The 20,942-nt window shown below is 36.0% G+C and overlaps 2 protein-coding genes across 5 annotated transcripts; both read right to left on the bottom strand.

Annotated features, from left to right (window-relative positions):
• Positions 1-1,982: 1,982 nt before the first annotated feature.
• LOC149195091 (uncharacterized) lies at positions 1,983-14,547 on the bottom strand. 4 transcript variants are annotated; one of them, XM_089405242.1, is made up of 5 exons: positions 13,736-14,546; positions 13,181-13,572; positions 2,673-2,759; positions 2,487-2,579; positions 1,984-2,314 (listed from the first exon to the last, which is right to left on the bottom strand). In XM_089405242.1, exons 2-5 carry the CDS (start codon positions 13,322-13,324, stop codon positions 2,117-2,119), a joined length of 522 nt encoding a protein of 173 aa, XP_089261368.1. In that variant the 5' UTR covers positions 13,325-13,572; positions 13,736-14,546; the 3' UTR covers positions 1,984-2,116. The 4 variants fall into 4 exon arrangements, with proteins under 4 accessions (XP_089261370.1, XP_089261368.1, XP_089261367.1 ...); XM_089405241.1 differs by having other exon boundaries at positions 13,181-13,598; XM_089405244.1 differs by lacking the exon at positions 2,673-2,759 and having other exon boundaries at positions 1,983-2,314; positions 13,181-13,598; positions 13,736-14,547.
• On the bottom strand, positions 13,341-14,216 carry LOC149195092 (pentatricopeptide repeat-containing protein At3g22690-like). Its single transcript, XM_089407883.1, has 2 exons — positions 13,782-14,216; positions 13,341-13,598 (listed from the first exon to the last, which is right to left on the bottom strand). The coding sequence occupies exons 1-2, from the start codon at positions 14,214-14,216 to the stop codon at positions 13,341-13,343; spliced, it is 693 nt and encodes a 230-aa protein (XP_089264009.1).
• Positions 14,548-20,942: the final 6,395 nt, after the last annotated feature.

Here is a 20,942-nt window from a genome sequence, read left to right on the forward strand (position 1 = left end):
CATGCGAGTATGAAGAAGAAAATGAGCGTATAGTTTCCGCACCATGGTATTTCCCCGTGGTATTGAGCCCAGTAACAGATGTTTTGATCCCATCTAAGAAAACTATCAGTTGTAGTATGGTCTTTACACTACAACAAAACCAGCGATTTGCGCCAGATTTAGCGCCAGATTTTAGTGCATTTTTTTTGTAATTGTGATGAGCAACCTGGCGCTAAATCTGGCTCTATTGTACAATTTTTAAAGCGTCCTTTTTTGCACCTAATTTTGCATCCTTTTTCACGCTAGATTTTGCATCATTTTTTACACCAAACTATGCATCATTTTTTGCGTCAAATTTTGAACCAAGATTTGCATCTTATTTTATGACAGGTTTTGCTTCTAGTTTTGTGTCATTTTTTGCATCTATTTTTCATTCTCTTTTGCTTCCTATTTTGTGTCATTCTTTGCTTCCATTTTTGCACCATCATTTGCATCAAGTTTACACTGTATTTTGAATCCAATTTAACATCTTTTTATGCATCCATTTTGTGTCAGTTTTTGCATCTAGTCTTACGCCAAGTTTTGTATCTAGTCTTACACTAGTTTTTGCTTCTATTTTTGCACCAGCTTTGGTGCCTATCTTTGCACCATGTGTTGAATTTGATTTAGCACCAAATTTTGCATCCATTTTTGTGCCCATTTTTGCATCTTTTTTTGGACCATTTTTTACATCCACATTTACGTTTGATTTGTCTCCATTTTTCCCATCTCATTTTGCACCATATTTTGCGTCATTTGTTTCATCCAATTTTGCATCATTTTTAACACCATCTCTTGCATCTAATGTTACATCATTTTGAGCATCCAAATTTGCACTTATATTTGCATCTTATGTTGAGTCATGTGTTGTGTCCACCTTTGCATCTTATTTTGTGTCTAATGGTACATTCAATTTAGAGCCATTTTTTACGTCTACTTTTGTATTTGTTTTTACACCAAGTTTTGCATCCAATTTTAAGCTATTTTATGCCCCTTTTTGCACCATTTTTTTGTGTCTACTTGTGTCCAATGTTGCACCATTATTTACACCGACTTTTTCATCCAATTTTGCATTTTTTTGGTGTCTAGTTTTACATCGTTTTCACCATCCAAATTTGCATCTTTTTTGCCTCATTTTGTGTCCACATTTGCATATAATTTTGTGTCTGAGTTCGAGCCTAAATTTGCATGTGATTAGGAATCATTTTTTACATCCAATATGGCATCCTTGGTTTCACCTTTTTTCAGCCCCATTTTGCATCTTGTTTTATGTCTTTTCTTACATCTTTTTTTTTTCCTTTTTTTGCACCCAAGTTTGCATCCCAAATTTACACCATTATTTGCATCATCATTTGGCATATTAATTTGTAACGTTTTTTGCTTCTTTTTAACGCTCAACTTTGCATCTTATTTTACATCTAGTTGTTGTCTTTTTTTGCATCTAATTTGGTGCCCATTTATGTGTCCTTGTTTTTGCCCAATTTGATATCCTTTTGTATGCCATGTTTTGTTCCCTTCTTTGTGTCAACTATTGCACAATTTTTCACTTCTAATTTAAAACACTTTGTATGTCAATTGTTTGCATTTTGTATTAATTCCTAGTTTAACATCCAATTTTGCATCCATGGTTACATCCGCATTTGACTTCTTATATAGAGTATATTTTTCTTTACATATATGACCCCCTTTATAGATTCATAGTGAAATATATGATAGTTTCTAAATATCATTAAAGCAGATATCACAATTCAAAATCATTTGTAAAGAAATTTAAGAGAAATTGACAACATCCATCCAAAAAAATAACAATGTGTCATTAACAATTTTCAAAACATGTATAAAATAGCAACATAATACTAATAAAATCAGTATTATTTTTAATCAAAACAAGTAAAGTTCAAATATGATTAACAAATCAAAATATTTCATGAATATCGTTATTCTACGATAAATTAACAACATACATAAATCAAACTCATCGTATGATTACAAAATCAAAATGTCTCATTGATATAGGGTAAATTCACAACACCCATCTAAACATAACAATGTCATTCTACACAATAATTTCTTCATAAAAAACAATGCATGTGCATGCCTAGCTACCACCACCAAGATCATCCTCATGATCATCTTGACCATCCTCATTACTCTGATCCACATCATCACCAACACCGCAACTATCATCATCATCTCCTCCTTCACCACCATCATCCTCATCCTCATCCTCATCATCTCCTGATATATGTTGAACATAATTTGGATCATCGTCTTGGCAATCATTACCTATAGCATTCTGACAAAAAAAATCAATATTACATGTTAGTATTAATTACATAACACAACGCATGTTTTTGTTATACAATGTTAACCATAAAATGAGGTAAGATATAATATCTAATAGTACTAAAAAATAAAATGAAAATATGGTTTAAAAGTATATTGGAAATCCAACTAAAATTACATACCATAGAGTCCATCCAAACAACAAATTCAACCCATCTCTTTTGCTGCAGCACCTCCTTTTCCAAATGATTTGGAGGTCTTCCATATTTTAGTTCCTATCAATCAGTAAATAGGGAGAAATTAGATAACAATGACTTTCTTCTAGTACAAAATTTATTAAAAAAATATCACATGTTTAATATACTTACAAAGGTTGTTATCAGTGCTTTTAAACCTTTCTGGCCACTACGATGAGTGACTTTTGTCTTGGTTAACCTCGCCTTGGATGCCTTGTCCTTAAACATAAACCAATTCAATTTATTTTCACACAAATACATGTCTAAGATACTTATAAGTATTAATACATTCTAAATAATGTTTAATGAAAAATTCAATACCTGAATGCTCTCATTGCCGGCTTTTCTTTGTGCATCCAACTTCTCATATGATTTTACAAGTTCTTTCCATACTTTAAAAGGTATGTCAATAGGTCTTTGTTTCAGTCTTTGATCTTGAGGCATTTTTTTAATTTTTCTTGTTTGGTTAAAAATTTTGGTTAAAAAAAACCGAACAAGTAATTCACATCAATGGCATGGGGACTCTATGGATATGTGTAAAAAAATGGCTATAAAGAAAACATCCAAAAAACATATGAGCTCTCCCTTTGATGGTCACTTGGGGCATATGGCTGGAAAGGAACAACTCCATTTTTGAAAATCAAGGACAATCCTTTCTCAAAGTCCTTCCTAATATTTGCTCCAAATGTCTTAAAATGAAAAACAAAATTCAAACGTCATCCTTAAACATCTCCCTTAAATATAACGTTGGACCATAAATTCTTCATTTTTATTGTTATCGGCTCTGGAATGATTTTTCTATATGCAATTATATAATGAAATATGTGTGCACTAATGAAAAAACATTGAGTTTCATTTTTCATAATCACAAACAATGAAAAAAGAATCACACGTAACTAGCATCATTTTGGAAATTTTATATTTATTAAAAATCTTTAACATGTTTTCCTCCCATATCTCATAAAAAGGTGTGAAATTTTTTATATACTCTCCAATAAGCACTACAACAAAACCAGCGATTTGGAGGTTTTACACTAAGTTTTTCAACATCGAGCTTACTAGGGCTTGCACCACCGGGGTTATTAGTAAGAATCTCATGAGGTTTGCATAGCCATGATTATTAGAATCAAAATAGTAGGATTTGCACTAAAAAACAATTCATAGTGCTTTCCTGCTGGGGAGAAAATCACAAGTTCAACTTCTGCAGTGCAGAGCACCGAGAGCTCGTAAGCTTTCTTCAGCAATCCACCTACGTTTGGAAAATGTAGCCTGCCTGCTGGCGATGTTCTCAATCCTCTTCCTCTGCATCTTTCCCCTCACTATTCTTGTATGTCCTCTTTCGTTTTTCCCTCCAAACAAACCCTCTCAAATTGAGAAAGCAGAATAACTCACTCGATGAGAATCCGAATCCAATTATCGCTTCTAACAATAACCCAATACGATACCAGAAGTGATTACACAAAACCTCATTGACTCTTCATTTGTTTGGAAAAGAGCCAAGCATAAACTTCTGACGAGGGTTTCCGTCTCAAGTCTGGCTCGCAGGACGTCGCTTAGTCAATTGCGAGAAAAGTTTTCCACCTGCCTGTCACATATGGTTTGTCACACTATATATTAAAATAAGGTTGATCATACTAACAATAAGGTTGTATAGTGTAAAAGGAGGGCTCTCCTGACTGCATTTGGTTGGTTTATAGAAAAGATTGCTGGAATGTGTAATGTGAATGCTCTGCTAACTGTTTTTTAAGCATTTGGAAGTATTAAAACCCCCTAGGATAATTAATGTAATACCTGTTAATTAATGTGTAAATATGGCTATTGTCCTTGGGCTACCTTAGCTGTTCGTGTTTAGTGATCTGTGGTATTATGACTCCTCAAGTCACTATTAAACCATGAGAACCATGCCCAGGCAGACTAGTGTGACATTGTGGATGAGAACCAAAACTAGACTCCTATAACCTCCTTTTTCATCCTTTAAATTGCAGAATTAACTGACTGTTCTAGTAATCGTTCTTGAGCACCTGAAGATGTGCACCCTAAATAATAAGAATAATACCTTGTAACATATGAATAGTCCATCCTGTGCATGTAGGATATGCACATGAGGTCCAATAAAATCACTAACCAGAATACCAGGTGTTATTAAAGCCTCTACAGGTTGATATATATGAATGTTACAGTGTGCAGGAGTATGATTCAATTCCATACGAAAATACAAAACATCTGATAGGATTTCCTTATACCTCATAGGCAAACAACCATTGTCCCTTCTATAGATGAGCAGAATAAGTGCTTGGTTCTCTACACTAAATAAAGACAAAGTATAGTACTTATTGCTGACAAAATAGGATTTAAATCGCGGTTCAATTGCTTGACATTCAGCTGGTCACAGAATTGTAGAGTGCATAATCATAAGTGATGTTGCGAGCCTCATTGCTCAAATTCTAAGGGTCTTGCGAGCCATAATCACAGCCATGTATGGAATATCTTGTGATTATGGCATTTTATGAGGTCAATTCTTGTGAAGACATTTCAGTTTATAATAAATTTTGAACCTCAACAGAGTTTTGGCAAGACCTGGCTGAGCTAGGACATCAACAACACAGCTGATATGAATGACATAATCTAGCCTCAAGAGGGAGCCTCTTTTGTTTCATCACTCTAACAATCTATGAAGTGGTGGAAAGCATAACAACTTCCCCTTGAATATGACACCTAAACTGAGTACAAATCCTAAATGATGCAGCCTTTGGTGCATGTCTCTCAAAGTATCGATATTTCAAATGTTGAAAGCTCTTGTGCCCATTTGATATGCATTCGATTGCAGTTCCCCTGAAGAAAGAATTTTATAAAGGTGAGGCCATGGCCAATATGTTAGCCATATCCATTGGAGTTGCCATTGCTTGACAACTTTAGTGTGATCAGTCCCACCATGATTCACATGGGCTTCTACTCAACACTGGCTGTTGCTATTGTAAGAGTCTTTAAGCTCGTTGAACCCATAGTATTGATAAGTGTATTCTTTGGGTCTCTGGTTTTCAAATTCTGCCTATGTTTTCCTCTCAGTATCATTATTTCAAATGTTGAAAGCTCTAATTCCCATTGCTGTGTATTTGATTGTGGTTTCCCTGAAGAAAGAAGCTTATAAAGGTGAGCCCGAGGCCAATATGTTGGCCATATCCATTGGAGTTACTATTTCAGCTTATGGGGAGGCCAAGATGAATGCATGGGAGGTGATTCTCCAGTTAAGTGCAGTTGCATGTGAGACTACCCAATTGGTTCTCATACAAATTCCACGAACATCAAAAGGGATTAAGTTGAATCCCATCACATCTTTGTTGCTCCTTGTTGCCTTGTTTTTCTCAGCACCCCCTGGGCCTTAGTAGAATACCCATTTCTGATAATCAGGGTCTCTTCCTTTGATTTGGATTACATGACATTCTGCTTGTGCCTTGGCTCTTAATCTTGCAGTGTTTCTTCTGATAGGAAAGACTTCAGCCTTGACTATGAATGTTGCTGGTCTTGTCAAGGACTGGCTGCTCATAACATAATCTTTGTCTGTAATAAATGAAAAGGTTACAGTCATAAACTTGAGTGGGTGTGGACTGGCTTTTTTGGCTGTCTGTTACTATAATCATTTGAAACTTCAAGCTCTCAAGTCCAATGACAACCAACCAACGTACCTCAGCAGTGCAGCTGATGCCAATGATGAAGGAGAAGGTTTGATAATGACGAGTGGGAGATTCTCAATCAGAGATTCAGAACCAGTAGAGAAAAATCAAACTCAAGCTTCAGGATTAGGTATTTAGATCATTAATATTGTCTTGTGCTAGAGATTACTATTCTTGGATTGGATCCTCTATGCCCAGATCTATTTGCAGGGAACAGGCCAGTCATTCACAGTGAAGAAGATAATGACAAGATTAGTGTATAATGATGGACAGGATGGTGCCATGGTGCCAACCTAAATCTCAAGTAAGGAGACATCTGTTCATCAATTTGTCAAGAAGCATGGCCTACAATTCAATTGCTCTAACCCTATCACTTCTTCCACCTGTCAAATAAATTGTTTCCTGTTTGTTTAGTTGACTATGGTTCTAATAAATATACTATTGTTTGATGTAAAAAGACAAAACAAAACAAAAAATATGGAAAGTTGTGACCCCATTTTCTAACTACAAATTGAAATCGGATTACCATAGTGACCACCTCTGCTTATTGGAATCAAAAAGGGGGTGGGTTATGCACAATCCTCCGTATCATTTTCTATTACCAGAGATAATTAAAGCCACCCTAAACTCAAGTCTTAACTATGCTGATAGGGTGTTTGGGGAGGGGGATCCCTTACCAACCCACTATAATCTGCACAAAAGCATCCTAAGAACATATGCAAAATGCTCTCCTATCATCTAATGTCCAAGCAAGGAAACTCTTGAAAATATTATCTCTGCTCTGCTGAATGTAGGGCTAGTCTAATAGGTGGAAGGTGCCATACTCTGGATCAGTCTGGAGCTGGTTTACCCCTAATGGGTGGAAGGTGCCATACTCTGGATCAGTCTGGAGCTGGTTTACCCCTAATGGGTGGAAGGTGCCATACTCTGGATCTGTCTAGAGCTGGTTTACCCCTAATGGGTGGAAGGTGCCATACTTTGGATCTGCAAAGTATCTGTCTGGAGCTGGTCCATAACTCGCTCTGATTATGTATGGCCTAGTCTAATAGGTGGAAGGTGTCATACTCTGGATCAGTCTGGAGCTGATTTACCCCTAATGGGTGGAAGGCGCCATACTCTGGATCTGTCTAGAGCTGGTCCATAACTCGGTCTGATTATGTATGATCTGTAACCTAATATGGCACAACCCCGAACAGGCATCAAAGATGTTGATTGACCACCAAGGCAGAAGGTTGAGGTGAGATCCCATCTAAAGTTGGAAGGAAAGAAACTATGGATAAAATCTTGGCTGCTCCTCTGAATCCGGGGTAGAATAACAGTTAGGAAGTACCCTGTGTAAATGATGAAACAACATAGAAATGCTCCCTTAGTGCTTCCAGATGTATACCAATTAATGACCATTCAAATGTTATTTCAAATATGAATCAAATTTGAAACAATGTCAAAATTTTCCAAAATTCAAGAGAGCAGTGCTGTAAATGAAATCAAAGTTTAGATTCCAACATACAATGGTCAAACTAGTGCCAAATAAACACATTAATGATGTTCAGATATGACAGAAAGACACCAGCACCAAAGCACAAGACTATGTATGTAAAACAATGCATCCACAATAATAATAATAAAAAATAAAAATAAAAAATAGAAGATATATACTAGTTCCAAAACAAGAAAGTTTACATAACAATGATGCAAATAAACCCCAAAGTTTGATCATTCAGGACGTTAGCATGATCTCAAGAATTCTGCAGTAAAAGCTAGTACTTGAACTCCTAGTAACAGAAGATAGAACCAGTGTGATGCTAGTATTATTGAGTGGATGTTTGGGCTGTTATCAGCACTGATTTAGTTTTGGATATACCTGAGATATCAGTCATGCAAAAATTTTCAAAAAGGAAACGTTTTGACAGAGCAGAGTGTGATCTGGTTGCAGAGTAGCAAACCTTGTTCATAAATTCCAAAGGGCAGAGAGATAGGCTTGTTCATGCGTTAATGTGAGTCTTTAGAAGATGTATCAAGCTATAAAATACCAAACCCATCATGAATACTTGCAGATTAGAATAATGTGATCTCAAACTCCAGACATCGAACTTCAATAACATAGATCATTCCAATTATATTAGTCAAATTGTTCATCTTGTTTTGGCATGACTCTGTCCTTGGAGATGTTCTCTGTTGCTAGATTTATCAGAATGATTGCAAGAAAGCAATGGAAACAGGCTAAAAATTAAACTGTTTATGCAGTCAATTGTTCCATCATGAAAGTGACTTGGAAGGCGTGGATCTCATGCATTTGAATGTTATGATGAGCAATAAATGATTATTATGCCATTTGTGTGTTTTATCTCTCATAAACAGATTCAGATCTGAAAAGAATTAGATTTGTAGCCTTGAACGTCAAGCAATTAGGGCAGAATTTATTCAACTTGCCAAGCAAGTTGTTCACCTTGATTTAGGGTCGACGCTTCTGTAATGTGTAGATCAAGAAAATGGTGCAACACTTACCCTAAATCCTTAGTATGTGAACTTACACAGGAACTAATGGAAATTTCAAGCCTCCTGCAAACAATTCTGCCTAAGGATAACGCAAATGACAAAAAGGTAATTTGTATCAACAGGATGACCAATGTCAAATATTTTTTTTTGGGAAGATTAGAAAACATCCAGTCATGATTTTGGCAAAACTGAAAAATCAGTTGCCAATCAGAAGATGCATATATTTTTGCCTAATTAATATATACATTTTTTTTCTTTGAAAAAAAAAAAAGTCAAATATTATGTAGAATATTACAAGAAGGAACATAGGTTATCAATAAATGGATTCCAACTATAACTGTGAAAAAAATTATTAACCTCGGAACCATTCTGCAATCACAAGAAATTAACATAAAAGCCACTTATCCCTGCCTGATAAATAAAATTAAAAAAAAAATTAAGAAAAATCTCATCCAAGACTTTCACAATGAACTCTGGGAGCAAGAGTAAATCAAATTGAAATTGACCGGCCTCTGCTTTTTTCAATCTTAGAGGAAGTACTAAAGAATTTACAAACCGTTTCTCTGTTTTAAACATCTTATACACTCCAAGATAATTGAAAATTATTCCTTTTAACCTGGGATATAGATCAGGACAGACCAATCCTGTAAAATACAATAGCAGTAGATTGAATAAACCATTAACTTGGGGAGGATGAAAAGAATATTTAGTTCCACAGAATTCTATAGAAAGAATAGGAAGTTCCACAAAATTGTAAAATAGAATTCATGGAATGCTAGATGACCAGTCTACAAATCACTTTTATTTAGCTTAGTTTATTTATTAGTGAAAAGTAACCTTAACTCAGCTGCAAACAGTTGTATCTTAGGCAACTACTCTCCATGGTCAGTCCAAATGGTGAATAGAATTCATACTTGCAATGTTCAGAAAGGTTCAAATCTCATGGGGATTATACTGGCCTTGACTCATGAGGACTTCTCACTCTATTCAATGAAGCAAAATAACTTGAGACAACTGCAAGCAACTAACTTGTTTCTGCCTTTCTGGAAAAAGTAATTGAACTCGAATTGTACCACCTTGCTACAGCAAACACATAGTTAGAAAGCTATGTCGCACTGGCTTTGGGACGGGGGGTAGCAGGGATGGTGGGTAAGTTTCTGGAACCACCAGAGTGCACCCCCAAATTTTTCAGGGGACAGAAAGTTGGAGATGGCAATAATATATAAATTATTTTATATATTATAATAATAATAGTAATAGTAATCATAAATATTTAAAATTTTGAAAATAATAAAATATTAAATATAATAATAATAATATTTTTTTCTTAATTCACCACGATAAATATAAAACATTTAAATAAATTCCAATTGCAAATAAGAAACATTGTGAATAAGAATTTAAATAAATTCAAAGAGAAAATTTAAATAGATCCCAAAAGCCGCCGTTGATGCCCACCCCCCTGACACTGATAAAGATTATAAATACAGTCAGGGATAAGAATTGCAGAGGAATAGCAAGTATTGACTGAGAGTATGATGCACTGGAGTCTGTGAGTGCCAGCGCCGCAGAAAGGAATTGCTGAGAACAATTTTAGAATGATATGCTGAGATGACAGGTAGGATTTAGAAAATTAGAAGCAGGTAGGATTTAGACTTCAGGCAGGTGCAGGGATGGATTTAGGTTATATATATCTATATATATAGATATAATCTTGAACTGTCAGTAGGTTCAAGGGTCAGTTGACTGTCCCAGATATTTTTGTGAGGGACAGATTGGGAATGCCCTAGAAGTTCCCATGTCTCCAATGATGCCCCCAGCTATTCTGGGACATTCCCAAGCCATTTTTAAGTCCCCAAAACACTGGAATGCAGGGTACAAGGGATTTGTCATCAGGCACATGTTGACTCTCATGCAACATAGTTGGAAAGTAAGAGAGATATGGGAGACACGAGTTGAAAAAAAAAAATAAAAAAAAAAAGAGTCTGAAGTACAAGTTAATTACAAAAATGTAGATGAAAGTAAGAATGACCAAAAATTCTTTCAGTACGAATGACCAAAAACACTCCAGTGGTATTTCATTAAAGAACATAAGTTTATTATTTTGAATCCTGACTGTCTTATCCCATATAATCAACTTCTAAAAGGTTAAAAATTCCTTTAAAGTTTAGCAAACAGACAAGTTGCTGAGTCGAGAGAACAAAGGAAGGCAAGTAGCATCTGTCTCCCTCTCAACCCTGCACATCCTACCCCGCACCTAGAATGGTTTCGCTTACTGTGGAGGAGATTCTGTAGCACATAAACAAAAAACTTAAGAGCCACCCTTATTGTCTTTAGCATAAACACTCTCAATAACGAAAAAGAATTTGACTTTGTGTTTAAAATGGCAAATGCATGATGTAGAAGTAGTTTTAGATAAGCTAACTCTAGCTGCTTAGTACTTACTAGATTAGGAATGACTGCCACAGGTTATTCATGGATATAAATTTTAAGATAATGTGTTGGATAGCAAAAGGTTAGAATATGATTTTTATTAGTATATTTGTTGTACTTTGAACTGCAGCATTTTGCTTGGAACTGGATACAACTTACGCTTAATTAATTAAGATAAGCTAACTATAGCTGATTAGTAGAATGGGGACGACTTTCAGTGGTTGTTAATAGTAAATTAAAAGTTGGATGAAAAATTGTTAGAATGAAACTTTTATAAGTTTAGGTTTGTTGTACTTTGAGCTGCAATATTTACTCAGAACTGAATAAAACTTATGCCTGATTAACAGCACATGCAACAAAATATTCAATATGAACATATAAGGGTTTAAACCAGGAATTTCAAGTAAGGAGATGTTAAAGTCCTCTCTTTTTTTGAAAGATGTAAAGCAATGAAAAATATAGCACATACTCAGAATCAACAGGGGAAACCATTATTATCCTCATTTTGTTACAAGTTGTATTTTAATAAAATCTTAATTACCCCAAAAATCAAAGCATGCAGCATGAAACAATATTGAAGACGACTGTGCTGAGATATTATCTAAATAGCACTGTTGAATGAAAAGAGATTCAAACTTCCTAATGCCAATCATTTTATGGGAATGGAACCTAAGCAACATTAAGCTAATTAAGACTCAAAATTTCTGTATTTAAATTTCATAGACAATTTAATTCCTCCAGAGCAGATGGCTTCTCATTGACTTGAAGTGTTTTGAGCTGTATTTTTCACTCAATTTAGGTTCAGCGAGTCATACGATTAGCCCTTGTCACATGCCAGCCAGAGGTCACAAGTTCAAACTGTGCAGAATCAGCAATTGCAAAAGTAAACCTCTCAACGAGCCACTCAGTTTTGCACTTCAACATGTTACATAACACACAAAAGTTCTCGCATTATCTAGAAGCGTGATGATTCATGTTTACAGCCCTAAATTTGATCAACTTAGCAAATCGTTAACAACAAAGACTCAACGAGAACCCTTTTAACATAATGCTACAATTCATTTGAAGGTAAAGCTCAACCTACATGCATAAAACTTCAAATAACATAACAATCAACCCTCAACATAGCATGATAGCCCTTTACACATGCCAGCCAGAGGTGACGAGATCAAGCCCTGGGGTCACCGATTGCCAAAGGCAACATCTCAATGACCTAACAAGTTATGTTCTTTCCGCCACTGTGATCAAAAACTTCTAGGATTTTCTATCTAGCGACTTCATTGATTATCTGTGAAGTTAAGACAGGCTATCCTGATATTTGAACTTTTACCCATGGAAATTAATCTTTCATTCGAAAGGAACACTTTAGTGATTATCTATGAACTTAGGACAGGCTGTCGTGATATTTTAGTTTCACACACGGCCATAGAGTTTTGCTTTTAAATGAATACCTCATTGATTATCTCTAAAGTTAGGACAGGTCGTTGTGATATTGGAAGTTTTAAGCATCGAACCGCGCTTTGCTTTTAAAGAAATTGAAATGCTACGTCGGAAGTGATTGTTATCGGGTTTACAGATCTAGTGTAAAAAACATTGGGATTAAATGTTAGAAGTCTAGGATGTAGTGATTTCATGCACTATATTTTTTTAAGTTAGGACGGGCTTAATAAACCTCTAGAATTGTCTAGATGATTAAATCATCGCCTAAATTCGATCTGCATAACTCGAAGAAAACCGTTTTGGGCAAAAAAAAATGCAATTCATTTTAAGGTAAAGCTCAACTTCCATGCTTGAAACCTGAAATATCATAACCTGTCCTAACTTTACAATTTATCAAAGAAATCACTACATTCTGAACTCATCAAGAGAACTAACGCTTCGCATTTCATTTTTGAAAATCATTCGTCACAGGCTATCTCTAAAACGCAACAAGAACCTCTTTATCGCGAATTCTTTTAAAGGAAAAAGCTCAATTTTCTTGAAAATATAAATAACGCAACAACATGCCCTAACTTGAAAAATGATCCATGAAATCGGTACCTGGGAAGCTTGAACGAGCTCGTCCAGGGAAGCCGGAGGTGGCAGCTGCTGCTGCTTCTGGCTGTGATAGACCGCGCCCAGTTTCTCTTTAACTCCATGTTTGCTGAGTGAAAACCCTCGCAGCTTCCTCAGAGAAGACTTCATTTTCGCTACAGAGATTTTATGCTTCAGAAACAAAACCTCGAATCACCGTCTTAAAATGCAGAAAACCCCCCCATCCTGAATCTGTCCGAACTCCATTACGCAAACCTCGCAATAGCCCCTCTGAAACGGTCAAGACATTATTGAGGGTCTTGGTATGAACGGGCATGCTGAAAATGCTCTTGGGCTCTTTTCTCAAATGGAGCACAGTGGCGTGAAGCCAACCTACATCACATTCGTGGGTGTTTTGACTGCATGCAGTCATGCCACAACATCTCTGTCAAGACATTTTGTCAAACAATAGACGTTCCATTTCAATACTTGCACATTTCGAATAGAGATCTGTGAGGGAGGTATCTACAAAGATGTTGATCTCAATCTCATTTCTAATCATGAAACTATGCACACACTTACCTCGTTGAAGAGCTTCGACCTATGTACATGCTCGGAGAACACTAACCATAGTGACGGGACTCGGTACCACCTCCTCTAGCAGCATTTGATGGAAAAGCGTCAATGCCTCATAGGCATGTCCATTCTGAGAATATCCAACAATCATAGAGTTCCATGACACCAAATCTCTCTCACACATTTTGTTAAACACTTGGCGTGCGTTCTCTATACTTCCACATTTTGCATATAGAACAAGAAGGGCGTTCCCCACAAATAGATTGCAATCCAATCCGGCTCTTATTATAAAATGATGAACCTTCATCCCCTTCAGAATAAAGGGAAGAATGAGTTCATCGGGTTGTATGCCTTTCTGCCGCATTTGGGAATAGAGTAGGAGGGCTTCCTCACAGGGTCCATTCATGGCGTACCCTCTGATGGGCACATTCCATAAAACACAGTCCCGTTTAGGGGAATTTTCAAAAACCAGTCGTGCATAATTCATGCGGTCGACTTTGTATAGAGGTTTATTAGTTTGCTTAGCAAGAAAATATTTCCATGAAACCCAAATCTGAATATGTGTGTACAAGCTTGCAAATATGAAGCCACACCTTCGTAAGTATCAATAACGGCGTTTGGCTTCTGTGTCTGTTTCTGTTTGTCAGTGGTTTTGCATTTAATGGTAGTGGAAGCTACAGTTGGGCTACGACAATGGATGAGATAGGCATCGCCATTGATGTTGATGTTAGAGTGTGCATGAATATTTACATGCTCTTCCTTTTTAAGTATGTGACGAAATTCTGCTAAGTTGGAGGTTGCACAAGGTAGGATTGTATGTGCCAATTCCATTCTTCAACTGAGGGGACGAGAAAGACACCCCATGTATTTATTTCCAAATTAGTAATTAGTATACGGTAAGCTTCTTCGCACTCATAATACAGGGAACCCTTAATGCAAGAAATGTTACATGTAGAAAGCGAGAATAGCTAGAGTTTTTATTTTTTATCGGGAGAGGAGAATACATAAAATTGCAGAAATGTTACATTGGAAAGCGAGAATAGCTAGAGTTTTTCTTCTTACAAGGAGACGAGAATTTGAGAAATTTTATATTGGAGCAATACTTAACAACACTCTTAATTGGGGTTTAGTGGGCTTTGGGTCTCAAAGGAGGGACTTTCTTTTTGGGGCAAAACTAACCTTTTTTCAAAAGATAGTTTCTATAATTGAATCCATCTTCAATATCCATTTCTTCAACCCCACTCTGCCGGATTTGAATATTGAATCCCCCCTACTTATTTTGGGATGAGATGATCTTTCAAAAGCCAACATAAATATATTGGGGACTTACAACAATATACAAACTAAGCAAGGAAGGGTATACACACATGTGTTAGAATTTGAATTGAAGTTGACTTGAGCAAAGGTATAACAATGCATATTTAATTAAATATTGGTGATTTTAACAACCACGTCCATTAGATTAAAATAATGATACTTTATGTGTATCTATATGCAAAGACAAAATACTTGAAAGGCACCTTCCCAACAACAAAGGTCATTATAAGAAAAATGGAAAAATAACAAGTTGATGGGTGGTATGATTGAATGAAGAATCAAAGGGCAAGAAAGAAGAGACATCCAAGTTTAGTCCTAATAAAAGATGTTATGGCCCCTTCCAAGGAGTGCGTTATTAAGAGGGACACAAACATGATCATGGAGTCTGTGCTAAAGTCTTATGGGAGAAATAGGAAGCATGTGAATGAGATATTATGGATTTCAAAAGAGAAATCATGTTATTCAATCCAATAGAAGCAAGGGGATTGGTGCTACTTGAGACTTCATAAGCTCTAAATCAATGGGTGAAAGCAAGAAGTCTAAAAGATAAATGCAAAGAAAGGAATATCCATCTATGTACAAATCTACAATAAATAAATTCAAAATTATACAGTGTTTCCATATAGACAATGTTAGGTCCCTATAACACTAGTGATTCCCCCATTACTAGTGTCATTGTGGCCCTTACTGTTATTGTTGTGCCCTTATTGTCCCCATATTGTTATTATTGTGCCCCATAGAAGCCCACTATTGTTATTTTTGTGCCCTTATATTATTATTGTTATGTTGACTTTGATTATATTGTGACCCCTTAGACTCCTATATATAGAAATGAGGCTTTGTCATTTGTATCATCCAATAATTGTTCTTTTGTGTAATGTAAAGGAGGTTGCCCCCTCGAAGAAGCTGATTTCTAAGTTGTTGATCTATCTTTTCTATCTTTTTGTGAGTTGGTTTCATAACAGACAACCTAGGTTCAAACCCTAAAAAGTGTAGGGTCTTTGTGAGTGTTTGTGAGGGAATGTGTTTGACATCACATAATTGGATTCCCTTCATCATCAAAGAGACATGTGTCCCAAAATCAATTTGGTTTAAGTGGATGTTAATATGATACATTGTATATTTTCTGAGGGTAGTAGCACAATTGGAAAAAAGCATGTTGGCAAGCCCTTGTGTATCCAAGTGATCGAAAGTTCAATCCCCCAGACATATCTCACCAATTGAACTTAAAAAAAATATGATACATTGTATATTGCAAAGCCATTAAGTTAAGTAATGACCTTGGCTAACCCAAATATTTAATTAGAATTTAAGCTCAAACACAACATTAGAAATGAAACCTTCACTCTAGATCTAAGGATATAGGGGTCAACATTGGATATTGGATACAAGACAAGGTGATCAAATGTATCTCTTGGACTAGCATTTTTTACAAAGGAATACAAATTTTAATGCTTATATTAACATGTATGTATAATATAATAATGAAATAGTCACTCTTTAGTTCATGGATAAAAGTGTTGGTGTGGAAGGAAATCTCGAGGGATGTGTCACTATAGTCATAAAAATTTCATTTTTTGTGGCACATGGAGAACTTATTAATTCGGTGTAGCTTTAAAAATGGATAGGAGTGTTATCCTCCCCACCTAACTGCAATTCCTACAAATGACATATTTAGTGATTAATGAGTATATTGTTGTAATAATTTTGAACCCTGTGTTAAGAAATCCCTATGCAATCCAATTTAACTTATGTACCATCCTAAAAATGAGGAGAAGTCATTTGTGGGTTTCCTTAGAATGTGTATTTCAAGGAAGAATGTGTACTTTGTCGATATGTTGAAAGGTTTTACGGTCTTTGTGTTTTAGTGTACCATGTCATGTTTGGCATTGAGCGTTAGGTGTGTTGGAAGCCAACTCTTGGTAAACTCAAATACACTTTTCCTAAGGAGGGAGTTGGGGTTTTAAGGTTCTCTGGTTGTAAAAGCTTTCAAAGTCAATGTTTTTCATCCTCTTCTTGCATATTGCAGCCTCAAGGCCATTCGATGAGTTGGTGGTCATGCTTAAGGTTTTCATCCTATTCTTGCATTGTGCTTAAGGTTGATTGGTACCTTGTTCCATGAATTATGATCAACTTTGAGTCCTCTTTCAGTAGACACCTCCTAGCCACAGTATTAAAGGCAACATATTGGTTTCCTTTACTAATTTTAGCTTGTAATAAATTTAGATGTAATGGTTGTCACACGCGTTCATATACAACTACCTCATAACAAAGCTAACACAAGCACTTCTACCCATGCCTACATCACATCACAGAGGAGGAATCAATCAATATTATTCAATATCCCGCATTCGAGTATCCCTCCTTTGAGGATTCAATCCAACATTTATGGAGATCAGGTCATCCATTTACAATAACTAGCTTTGCCATATAGCATGTTCATATTCCTATTGTCATGACCGAAAGTACCACCGACATATATCTTATGTAATACGAATAAATAATTAGAACGCCTCAATGGATGCAATTCATCCTATAATGCATAATGCATATATTAGATAACCCGAACCATAGGCTCCACCGTTTCAAAACAAAATCATTTATCATACATAATCAATAATCCGTCTGCCACAGTTGCATGACACGTTAACATGTGTATCTTAGGGATTATGCACAATTAATCAGAAGCGCAGCATTGGATGCATAGCACAAATAACTTGTACCATAGTTTATACAGTCGAGCCTTAACCACAATTAACAAATTTGCATAGCGGCTCAAGCACGACTATTCACTATCTTAACAAAAGACAGGTTAACACCAATTCTACATAAGATCCACATACTATGACTGTAATTAGAATTTCATTTATGTGCATCCATAAAATCATCTCATTAACGCCACATGCAGTGCATTTAAAACTCAAGCAAATTCTCTCATATGCTAAGGAATTTATAACATAGAGGGTAAGAAACCAACATACAGAACAATCCACGCAAGTGAGTCAAACTAGATCAAAAGAGAGAACGACACTTGGAAAACAGAGCACCACTACCCAACCTAGAAATGACTCTTCAGTTCACCACCGAGTCGAGGTTCTTGCCATGGATCAACCGCCTCCAATTGATCTATGCAATGGGTATTTAATACCTTCTTTCATGATATGGTTTCCATTAGCGGTGTCTCGCTTTTATGGATCTTTTTATCCATTTGCGTAGGCTTATCTCATAAAAGCTCACCTTTCTCTCCCATGAGGATTTTCCTCATAGAAGATTGCCTTTCTCTCCCGCACAACTTTTATGTTTTTCTCAATGGATATTTATCTCCAATCCATCAAACTTATCTAGAATTAAATCGAGAAGCTTTACCATGAAAGAATTATCCTTTCCCATTCACCAATGTGATTTGGCAAGAATCTCATCTCTTGGTGTCTCGCTTTTCCAAGTGATTACTTTATTAATAATGTATTTACTTTTTATATTACACATCATACCTAGCTTTTCTCAGCTTAGGTTTGCAAAGTTTGACACACAAGGGAGGGGTGTTACATTTTGGATCCCTCTCTTTCCTTAAGATCCCTCCAACGGCAGCTAGAGTTCTTAGATGACTGTAAGGAGGAAGCCCCTATTGGAAAGGGACAGACAGTTTGAAGGTGTCTATCTTGTTGGTAATTCCTATATCAAAAAGTTGTATTTTCATAGTCCAGGGGTTGGGAATACACAATTCCCATCCACTTGAGCTCAATTTTATCTCGCAAAACTTCATTGGGATCTACCTAAACACATATGCAAACATAGGTGAAAATGCCTTTCAAAAGTCTTTCCCTGTCTACTTTGACGAATCTTCCAATAAAATTACCCACTTTTTCTAAGAGATCTAGATGGGTAAAGTGAATGGGAAAACTAGGAATCTTACCCATACTAGAGTAGTCATCGGCAACATAGTGAGAGGATTGAAGTTGGGAAACCATGGCTTCACTAGAAGACCAACTCATCCCCAAAACCATGGACCTTGGTCAAGGATTTTTTTCTTATCCTCAAGACATTTGAAGATCACCACAAAAAAACATGGGTCTACATCCACCCAAACCGGCGTTCATCCAATCCTATCATAATCGAACAGAAAAACGCTACTTTTTCAATAGAAAATGGGGAATAAAAGTATCACCCAAGGATAATGACCATCGCATCAAGCGCTCAATCATAAGGGAGGAGCAATAATTTGACAATCACACGTCCTTGATTTCTGTTGATTTAACTCTGAACACTCACGTAATATTCTCTTGCTTGGCGAATTAAACACCACTGCATGGAATGGACGAGGATTGAGCCGAACCCTGGATGAAGCCCACTTCATTCTCATCTAAACACAAAACTATATATACGTCAAAGCTATTACAATAGATTCTGACTGTCAACACCTCAAAGTTCTGTTTATATGTGGCTACCTTTTATGGTTACTATTGAATGTGTGATTGGCAATAGTAATGGCAACTTAGGGCTGCCAAATTTCCTTCGATTCCCTCACTACATCCTAACACAAATAGTTGTTCAATGCCTTGGTTGTCTTTCAAAACTGGTAGGCAGCGTCTTCTTTGATATTTCTCGATGGTTTTAATTCCACTACAATCACAACTTTCATTTACATAAACTTCGTGTTTTCGCACGAGCGACGATTGTTCCAAGGTGAAATGTCACTTGGATGGTTTCAATGTTGTTGACCCATCATAACTAACTAACGGATATGCCCATTACAACTTTATACCACCCCATTATCAATATCAATTATGCATGGGAACCAATTAAAGCAACTTTTCACATTAATTTTATATGAGCATGAGAACATGTGTTAACAAGCAGCCCATAAAGCCTCATTTTGAATGCCATAGTCACTTAGAAGGAATTCCTCTTGTAGTAGCATCCTCCCTACTAAACTTTGCTAGTGCTAACATTAGAACCACCATTACAACAAGATATCTTTCTAGTGTTGACAACACCATTATAGTAAGATACCTCAAGAGAGACAGAAAATTTAAAAAGTATGATAGTAATACGTATCCAGAAGATGGTATTGAAACTAGTAATTGTTCACGAATCCATAAGATTGTAAGGTCATTCTCATTATCATAATCATTGTCATCATCATCACCATCATCCTTGTCATTGTTATTGCCATCATTACATTATCATCATAATCACCATTCATGCCATCATCATCATCATTATGGACATTGTTTGCAATTGTTCATAATTGTAGATGTTGTAAGAAATATCATCAACCCAAAAAATGTGATCAGTGCTAGAAAAGGGTTGTTTAGGACACATTGATATACGTAAGAGAAATAACAACTCTATTTTTGACAGATGATCGATGATGATCATCATCACCACCATTATCATCGTCATTGTCATTTTTATCATCCCCATCATCATCATTAATGTAATTTCTATCGACATTGTTGTAATCATGCATCATCATCATTCATGCCATTATTGTTTTTTATGATGACCTAGATGAAATTATGATCATGACACCAAAGATAATGCTTATGATTATGACAATGACAACATCTAAAATTGGGAAGATTCGCCAACGTCATTAGCATCGTCATCATCATAATCATTGCCATCATCATCATTGTCATTGCAACCACTATCGTCTTTATCATCATAATCACAATTCATGTCATCGCCATCATCTTCATTTTCATCATTGTCAATATTATTGACATTGTCATCAATTGTTCATAATTGTCAATTCCATAAGGAATATCATCAATGCAGAAAATATGATGAGTGTTGGAAAAGGGATGCAAAAGCGAACATAGAAATGGGGGCAACAATAGAAGTAAAATTGGATGAAAAGTGGATACAACATAAGTAGATGCACAACAACATG

Source organism: Pinus tabuliformis, chromosome 2_2, assembly GCF_031772625.1.
Source record: "Pinus tabuliformis cultivar Carrire ecotype Pingquan chromosome 2_2, CPIR1, whole genome shotgun sequence".
In the NCBI taxonomy this organism is placed as follows: Eukaryota; Viridiplantae; Streptophyta; class Pinopsida; order Pinales; family Pinaceae; genus Pinus; species Pinus tabuliformis.